Source organism: Quercus lobata, chromosome 9 (assembly GCF_001633185.2).
Source record: "Quercus lobata isolate SW786 chromosome 9, ValleyOak3.0 Primary Assembly, whole genome shotgun sequence".
NCBI classification, from domain to species: Eukaryota; Viridiplantae; Streptophyta; class Magnoliopsida; order Fagales; family Fagaceae; genus Quercus; species Quercus lobata.
The window spans coordinates 53,367,737-53,377,331 of NC_044912.1; the positions used below are offsets into that span (position 1 = coordinate 53,367,737).

At 41.0% G+C, this 9,595-nt stretch overlaps 1 protein-coding gene across 1 annotated transcript; it reads left to right on the top strand.

The window, feature by feature from the left end:
- The first annotated feature begins 6,751 nt into the window (after nucleotides 1-6,751).
- On the top strand, nucleotides 6,752-9,181 carry LOC115962017. Its single transcript, XM_031080889.1, has 3 exons — nucleotides 6,752-7,037; nucleotides 7,209-7,557; nucleotides 8,584-9,181. Exons 1-3 carry the CDS (start codon nucleotides 6,752-6,754, stop codon nucleotides 9,179-9,181), a joined length of 1,233 nt encoding a protein of 410 aa, XP_030936749.1.
- The last annotated feature ends 414 nt before the right edge of the window (nucleotides 9,182-9,595 follow it).

Here is a 9,595-nt window from a genome sequence, read left to right on the forward strand (position 1 = left end):
AAAAATACATGTTTGTATCACATAAAAAAATACGCAGCGGAAAATTAACGTATTTACTTCATTCGCAATTGATAACATGTACTATGTAAATTTCAGAATATAAGAACAAGAGAGTGTACCTTGATGTGACGAATTTCAAAACAAAGATTCGAAGTACTTGGGAACACTTTTAATCTTCACTCCAATTCCACTAATGTCCAAGAAGTGTGGTCTCTCAATCAGTTTCTATGAATTTGTTCAAGGGAGAATGAGAGAGTGTCCAACACTCACATACAAAACCATTTGATATATATATATATATATATATATATATATATTTAAAATTCTGTATGTTTCTCTCCTTATAACTGATTATCTAATTGGGCTAGCCTTTTGGGCATTTCCAATTAGGTTTTAGTATGTGGCTTGGAGTGGGACCAAAAGGGAACAAATAAGACACTAGTTCCAATAGGCCTTGGGCTTTTCTGTCAACTCTTGACAAGTTCAAAGTTACCATTAATTATATTTTATACCACTATATAAATATAATTGCACTCTAGGCCTTATTAATAAATTATATCTCAAGACTTTATTGTACATGCAACCCCTTCATAAAATATTCGTAGTAATACAAAGTCATAAATGCAGACTGCCACTTTGTAGATTACTACGGCTTAATCCTTGAGTACCAGGTTTAATCCTTTTAACTTATTCATCATATATTTATGAAAACCAATTTCATAAATATATACTTTAGTAATTCCTTACTAAAGTGGTTAGATCTAACTCTCTGAATAACCAAACCCATTAAACTTCTCTCAAAAGAATATTTTATATTTCCGTAAATAGATTATGAATTCCATCTTGAGAATATATGTGCCATCAACATTAAATATGGCTGCTCAACATACTAAGGTTTTGACCGTTATTTTAGATCTCATTCCTGATATATTAAAGCAATCTACACTCCATGATCAAGTCCATTATTCTCTCAGGATTAAGAGTTCATGTAAATAGAAGTCGTGAGATTTATTATTCATTTGACAGTCATTAGGAGAATAATAAATCTCACAACGGTCTAGTTCAATATATTTTAACTCTTAAAACATATCAACACATCAACTAGAAGTTTCCACTTCCATGATCAAGACAAATCATCTTAGTTGATATGTTATAGTATTCGCAGATAAAATGCTCAATTTCCTCACCGACTACGAATTAAAATTCTAAGTTTACAAAGAACTTGTGATTTATATATTCTGTGACTTTTCACATAAATCACATACTATACATCTCATGAACTATATAATAATGTCTGAATATTCATGTTATCATTATTTTAGATAATAATAAAATAACTTTATTAATCATAACATTAAGTCATACATAATGTCATACATAATAACGTACATAACATCATACAATAGGATTTAAGGGCACTAATCCTAACACTAGTATATCTACTAAAGGACATAGAAGAATTAGAATTTTTCTGAAATTGAGTTAAAAAGCTCAAAACTTTTAATAAATTTCCAAACAAAGGTGTAAGTCCTTGAGAGGAAACCTGTGACCGTTTGGACACTTACTTTTAAGGATACAACTTAAAACAATTAGGACAAATGTGTCCAGAATCACCACAATGGTGACAAATATGAGGGCTAACAAAGGATTTAGAATTAGCCAAGTTAGTTTTGGATTTCATACCTTTATCACCTTTCTCAAATTGGGGCACAAAGACAGTCTTTGATCCAGAAGCCATGGAAGAGGAGGGGCCGGATGAAATAGCATATCCTAAGCCAATCTTATCGGAACTAGGCTTTTGAGCACTCAATACTTCATCAAGCTTTGCACTAGACATCCTCTCTATTTAAGCTCTAGCTTGACTAAGCTCAACCTCGAGATTCTTGACCTTCTCTTCTAATGAGGTGTTCTCCACAACAAGAGTCTCAACTAACCTTGTAGTCTCATCTAGTTTGACTAACAATTCAGCTTTATTAGTTTTTACCTCATTAAGCTCTTTTCTACAAAGATGAGAAGTCTTTTCAGATTTTATAAATTCAGTGCATAGCTTATCATAGGCTTCCTGAATGGTCAACTTCTTGGGTACTTTATCATCAGAAGAATCCTCACTGTCACTAGCACTCTCCATAATCACTTTATCGGTTGTGGCAGCAAAAGCCATAAAGTGACCACATTCATCCACACACTCATCAGAAGAGTCATTCTCAATATCACTCAAGGTAGCAACCAACCCTTTACCTTTTAAATTCTTGGTCTTTTCCTTCATAAGACAATTTGGGCACTCTATCCTCATATGACCAAAACCTTTACACTCATGGCACTGGATAAGGGGTTTCTCACTCTTACCATTCCTAGAGGATTTAGATTTCCTAGGAGGTTTGTCCTTATCCTTTTTCCTATATTGAAAAAGCTTGATAATCTCATTAGCTATGAAGGTTAGATCCTCATCCTCATCATCATCTTCATCTTCATCTTCGCCTTCATCTTCATCTTCAGAGTCATCAATCTCTTCCTCTATACCCTTAAGTGCCAAGTTTCTACTCTTTCCACCTTTTCCCATTAAACCTAATCACATATCATAGGTTTGAAGGTTCCCTACAAGCTCAATCAATGGAATTTGATCAATGTCCTTCACTTCTTCAATGGCAGTGGTCTTGGCATGAAATCTTTCAAGTAAGGACCTAAAGATTTTCCTAACAATTTTGGATTTATCTATAGATTCTCCAAGGTTAAAGGTAGAATTCACAATATCCTTGAGTTTAGCATAGAACTTATTAAATGTCTCATCCTCATCCATCCTTATTTCTTCAAAACTACTAGTAAGTCTTTGAAGCTTCACAGTCTTTACTACCTTGGTACCTTTATAGGTGGTCCTAAGAATGGTCCATGCTTTCTTGGAAACTTTTGTGGATGATATTTGATAGTGTAATGAAAATCCACAAGTCGTATCTCGTCCATATAAGTCGTCCAAAGAAAAGAAAGGAAGAAGGAGCATGCTCGTCCATAACAACCTCTTCCGTCCGTCCTTAAAGGACGGACGAGGTTGTTACACCCTAAGCATGTTGAGCCTTAGGCGACTCAAATTTCCACCAGGTGTGAGAGACGAGTCGAACCATTACAAGTCAAGTCTAACAACCGTTGTGGAATGCAGATCCCAATAGTGTAACTTCCATGGCAGTTATGGAAGTTACCTCCGAATCTTTCGAACTCCTCAATAATAGGAACGGTTACCAAACAAGTAACCGTTCCCCGCATGCTATATAAGCGCTCGCCAACGAAAGGGTAGGGCATTCTGATACTTCCAATATACTTGGAATTACAAAAAAAGACTAACTTTGTCATCGGAGGATTCTTGGCTGGCTTCCACCGGTCTCCTCTGATTCTGTGTTTGTTTTCTCAAGACTCAGTCATAAAATCATCTGATGGTGTCACAAAAAACATCAACTCCTGAACTCGTCCGTATGTCTCGTCCAACGAAAGACAAGCTAGGACAAACCAAACAGGCGAAGCGATCTCCCAAGCGTCCTGGCTAACCTCGTCCGTCTTTGGACTGACGAGATCCCATGGGAATCTTACCCATCATCATTTGGACAAAGGGTGAGCCGTCCTAGATGGTCTCGTCTGTCTTTAATAAAAGATGGACGAGTTCACCATGGAACGGGCCGTCCAACCTAGTTAACTTCCATGGCGGTTATGGAAGTTACCCCCAATTCTCCGGACTCCTCGACATTAGGAATGGTTATTAAACAGATAACCGTTCCACACATTCTATATAAGGATTCTTCGATGAAGGGTAAGGCATTCAGACATTTTGATTTAAGAGAATACTCCTTCCTTATAGAGAATTCCAAGTTTACTAACTTCATCATCGGAGGACTTTTGGCCGGTCCCTACCGATCTCCTCTGATTCAGTGTTGTTGTTTCACAGGATATAGCCCAAAGATCATCATCGTTCGAGACTTGTCAACCTACTGGTATCTAAGGAATTATCAGTTGGCGCCGTCTGTGAGAAGAGATTGTTTTACAGTTTACTTCTCCGTGACAAAAGGTTGATGGTCAGGACTAGATCGAGGGCTACTAGCCCAGGCCATCAGGGAAGCAGCAACCCTCATCGCGATTGCCAGTCTGCACCGGTCATGCAGACATCATCTGTCCAACATGCGCAGTCTATGGCGGACGCTATGGCGGAGTTGACTCGCCAAAACCAAGAGTTAAGAATGGAGACTAATATGAGGAGGCAGACACGTGAAGAACGTGAAGAAGGAGGACAAACACAGAGTCATGGCGATAGAGAGAATACTGAAATTGGAAGTCAGTTCAGAGGCACCACTTCACAAACGGTACCACACTTGAAAGAAGAAATGGACCAAATGAAGAAAGTCATGGAGGAAATGAAAGAGAATATGAGGAGGGCGAATCCGATAGAAGATTTGGTTCACAGAACTGATTCCCCCTTCACGGCTTCCATCAACGGTCACCCTCTACCATCAAAGTTCAAGTTGCCTTCTCTAGATTCATATGATGGAACACACGACCCGTTTGATCACATAGCCACTTTCAAGACCACCATGCATCTTCAAGGAGTGCCTGACGAAATAATGTGTAGAGCCTTCCTTACCACCCTCAAGGGTCCGACGCAAATTTGGTTCAACAAAATACCCCCGAATTCATTAAGTTCTTTTGAAGAATTGAGCAAGTTGTTCGTTAACAATTTCATTGGGGGACAAAGGCACAAGCGTTCCTCGTCCAGCTTGTTAACCATAGAGCAGGGGGAGAACGAGAGCCTTCGGTCATTCATCACTCGTTTCAACAGAGAAGCCTTGAGTGTGGACGAAGCAGATGATAAGTTCCTATTGGTGGCCTTCCATAATGGGGTGAATTCGGATTTGTTTATACATAAACTCTATGAAAAAGAACCCCAGTCCATAGCCAAACTTGTCCATTCGCCTCAAAATTTTATGAATGCAGAAGATGCGATCATTGCTAAGAAGAGGAAGAGGTCTGAAAGAGTAGACGCAAATCCCAGTCGCCATCTCGAGCAAGGTCCTCGTCCAAAGAAGGGATGGACGGAAGAAAGGAAAGACCGAGATAGTAAGAAGCTAGGCTTTTCAGCACGGAACCAGCAATATACCCCTTTGAACGTCCCACTTGAGCAGGTCCTTATGTAGATCAAGGATGATCCTTCCTTGAAATGGTTGAAGAAAATGAAGGGAGATTCCAATATGCGCAATAGGAACAAGTATTGTCACTTCCATAGGGATCATGGTCATAATACAGACGAGTGTTTCGATTTAAAGCAACAAATTAAAAATCTTATAAGGTAAGGGAATTGAGGAGTTTCCTTGGATGAGACCACAGGGACGAGAAACAGAAAGGGAAGATGGAAGAATCATCACGACCACCACTCGGAGAAATAAGAGTCATTATAGGGGGAAGTTCAACTGGCCAGTCGTCCAAGTCTAAGAAAGCATACCTGAAGGTAGTATAAAGCGTCCAACTTTTTGGACGGTCATCGAGAGCAAGGTTCACGGACGAGCAAGCAATCACCTTCACGGACGAAGACGCTGAGAGAATTCATCACCCCCATGATGACGCTCTCGTCATCTCCTTATTAATTGCTGACTACACAACTAGAAGAGTGCTTGTGGACAACAGAAGCTCGGTAGACATTTTATATTATCCATCTTTTCAGCAGATGAGGTTAGGACGAGACCAGCTCCGTCCAGTAAACTCCCCCCTAGTAGGTTTTGGTGGGATGAAGGTGCAACCAGTGGGTACTATTTCCTTATCCGTGGTAGTGGGGGCATACCCACGACAAATCACCAAGGATGTGAACTTCCTTATGGTAGATTGTCCATCCTCCTACAACGCCATAATTGGAAGACCAACTTTGAATAGTTGGAAGGCTGTTACCTCTACTTACGACCTATCAGTCAAGTTTCCAATAGAACACGGAGTAAGGCAGGTACAAGGAGACTAACTAGCAGTAAGAGAATGTTACCTGGCCATGTTGGCCATGGATGAACAAGTTCAAGCCATGAATATTGAAGAAAAGAGAGTTATAGCAGAGCCTACCGAAGCATTAGAAAATATTTCCTTGGATGAAGATAACCCTGAGAGGTGTACCAGGTTCGGAGCAGATCTAGAAGAGAAGATTAAAAAGGACCTCGTCCAGTTTTTGAAGAAAAATATTGATGTGTTTGCGTGGAGTCATGAGGATATGCCGGGTATAGACCTTAGTGTCATTACCCACCTTTTGAATGTATGTCCTTCCTCCAAGCCTGTGCGGCAAAAGAAGAGTGTGTTTGCCCCTAAGAGAGATGGTGCTATCAAAGATGAGGTTCAAAAGTTGATGGTGGCGAAGTTTATTCGGGAAGTGTACTACCCAGATTGGTTGGCCAATGTAGTAATGGTTAAAAAGGCAAATGGCAAATGGAGAATGTGCGTAGATTTCACTGACTTGAACAAGGCTTGCCCCAAGGATAGTTATCCGCTGCCACACATTGACCAGTTGGTAGACTCAATTGCGGGCCACAAGTTGCTTAGCTTCATGGATGCCTTTTCTAGATACAATCAGATAAGGATGGACGAGGCAGACCAAGAGAAGACATCCTTTGTCACCAGTCAAGACTTGTTCTGTTATAAGATGATGTCATTTGGCTTAAAGAACGCAGGTACAACATATTAGAAGTTGGTCAACCACATGTTTCGTCTGCAGATTGGGCGGAATGTGAAAGTCTATGTAGATGACATGCTAGTGAAGAGTCAGGACGAGGGAAGGCATCTAGACGACCTGCAGGAGACATTTGACACACTGAGACAGTATCACATAAAGTTGAATCTTAGCAAATGTGCTTTTGGAGTATCATCAGGGAAATTCATTGGCTTTATGGTCTCCCACAGGGGAATTGAAGCAAATCCTAATAAAATTCAAGCAATACTGGACATGAAGCCTCTACAAAATACCAAAGAAATCCAATCCCTTACTGGACGAGTTGCCGCACTCAACAAGTTTGTCTCTAAAACCATTGACAAATGTTTGCCATTTTTTAAGTTTCTTAAAAAAGCATTCGAATGGACCGACGATTGTCAGAGAACTTTCGAAGATTTGAAGGCATACCTTACCATGGTACCGCTGCTGAGTCCGTCAGTGGTGGGAGAGGAGTTATATTTATACCTAGCGATAACCCCGCATGTCGTGAGCTCAGCATTGATAAGAGAAGAAGATAAAGTGCAAAGACCTGTGTACTATACGAGCAAGGCATTGAAGATTAAAAAGGACCTCGTCCAGTTTTTGAAGAAAAATATTGATGTGTTTGCGTGGAGTCATGAGGATATGCCGGGTATAGACCTTAGTGTCATTACCCACCTTTTGAATGTATGTCCTTCCTCCAAGCCTGTGCGGCAAAAGAAGAGTGTGTTTGCCCCTAAGAGAGATGGTGCTATCAAAGATGAGGTTCAAAAGTTGATGGTGGCGAAGTTTATTCGGGAAGTGTACTACCCAGATTGGTTGGCCAATGTAGTAATGGTTAAAAAGGCAAATGGCAAATGGAGAATGTGCGTAGATTTCACTGACTTGAACAAGGCTTGCCCCAAGGATAGTTATCCGCTGCCACACATTGACCAGTTGGTAGACTCAATTGCGGGCCACAAGTTGCTTAGCTTCATGGATGCCTTTTCTAGATACAATCAGATAAGGATGGACGAGGCAGACCAAGAGAAGACATCCTTTGTCACCAGTCAAGACTTGTTCTGTTATAAGGTGATGTCATTTGGCTTAAAGAACGCAGGTACAACATATCAGAGGTTGGTCAACCACATGTTTCGTCTGCAGATTGGGCGGAATGTGAAAGTCTATGTAGATGACATGCTGGTGAAGAGTCAGGACGAGGGAAGGCATCTAGACGACCTGCAGGAGACATTTGACACACTGAGACAGTATCACATAAAGTTGAATCTTAGCAAATGTGCTTTTGGAGTATCATCAGGGAAATTCATTGGCTTTATGGTCTCCCACAGGGGAATTGAAGCAAATCCTAATAAAATTCAAGCAATACTGGACATGAAGCCTCTACAAAATACCAAAGAAATCCAATCCCTTACTGGACGAGTTGCCGCACTCAACAAGTTTGCCTCTAAAACCATTGACAAATGTTTGCCATTTTTTAAGTTTCTTAAAAAAGCATTCGAATGGACCGACGATTGTCAGAGAACTTTCGAAGATTTGAAGGCATACCTTACCATGGTATCGCTGCTGAGTCCGTCAGTGGTGGGAGAGGAGTTATATTTATACCTAGCGATAACCCCGCATGCCGTGAGCTCAGCATTGATAAGAGAAGAAGATAAAGTGCAAAGACCTGTGTACTATACGAGCAAGGCATTGAGGGGAGCGGAAGGACGGCATCCACAAATGGAGAAATTAGCCTTTACATTGATCACCGCTTCTAGGAAACTGAGGCATTATTTCCAAGCACATGTCATTAATGTCATGACGGATCATCCGTTCAAGAAGGCAATGAATAGACTGGAAGCTGCAGGATGATTAATCCAGTGGGCTGTAGAGCTCAGTGAGTTTGACATTAGGTATCAACCAAGGCATGCCATAAAAGCTCAAGCACTAGCAGATTTCATTGCGGAGTTTACCCCAAGTCATGATGAGACAGAAGACAGTAAGAGATGGGTCATCCATGTGGATGGTTCGTCTACACGGCATGCAGGTGGAATTGGTGTTGTCCTACAATCCCCAGAAGGAGACAAACTGAAACATAAAGTCCATCTACAGTACCAAGCAACTAACAATGAAGTCGAGTATGAAGCCCTTCTCAAAGGGCTAGAATTGGCTAAGTCTGTGGAAGCCAAGTCTATACTTGTCCTGGGGGATTCTCAATTGATCATGGGGCAAGTAAAAGGGATGTATGAAGCGAAGGAAGAACGGATGAAGAAATACCTTAGTAGGGTGATGCGCCTTATGAAAAGATTTGAAAAAGCTGACTTCGTTCAAATCCCAAGGGAGGAGAGCGTGGAAGCTGATACCATAGCAAAAGAAGCCTCAGCAAATGAATCAATGGACGAATCAGATGAAGTTCAGTATATGCCAAGTATAGATGTCCCGGAAGTACAACAGGTGGATAGCAGAGGAAATTGGATGACCTCGATTATATCATACTTGAAAGACGGATGACTACCAGAAGAGAAGGACGAAGCCAGGAAGTTGAGGGTGAGATCGGTTAGGTACGTCCTTATGAATGAAGTGCTATACAAGAGAGGCTTTTCTCAACCTTATCTTAGATGCTTAGTTTCGGACGAAGCAAACTATATACTGAGAGAAGTTCATGAAGGAGCATGTGGCAATCACTCAGGAGCCAGATCACTTGTCCACAAGGTCGTCCGTACAGGATATTACTGGCCAAACATGTAAGCTGATGCTAAAGCATACGTTAAGGTCTGCGACCAGTGCCAACGGTTTAGTAACATCCCCAGACAACCGTCAGAATACCTCACCCCGATGGTGGGACTGTGGCCCTTTGCACAATGGGGACTAGACATTTTGGGTCCCTTCCCTCTAGGTACAAGGCAGATGAAGTTTCTAATGGTG

What these genes read in the sequence shown, in the direction of transcription:
- LOC115962017 (XM_031080889.1), top strand. Translation starts at nt 6,752, where the DNA reads ATGCTAGTGAAGAGTCAGGACGAGGGAAGGCATCTAGACGACCTGCAG. An exon ending in CTCTAAAACCATTGACAAAT is followed by an intron (nt 7,038 to 7,208) that starts GTTTGCCATTTT and finishes TCGTGAGCTCAG; the next exon opens with CATTGATAAGAGAAGAAGAT. An exon ending in GCAAATGGCAAATGGAGAAT is followed by an intron (nt 7,558 to 8,583) that starts GTGCGTAGATTT and finishes GTTTGACATTAG; the next exon opens with GTATCAACCAAGGCATGCCA.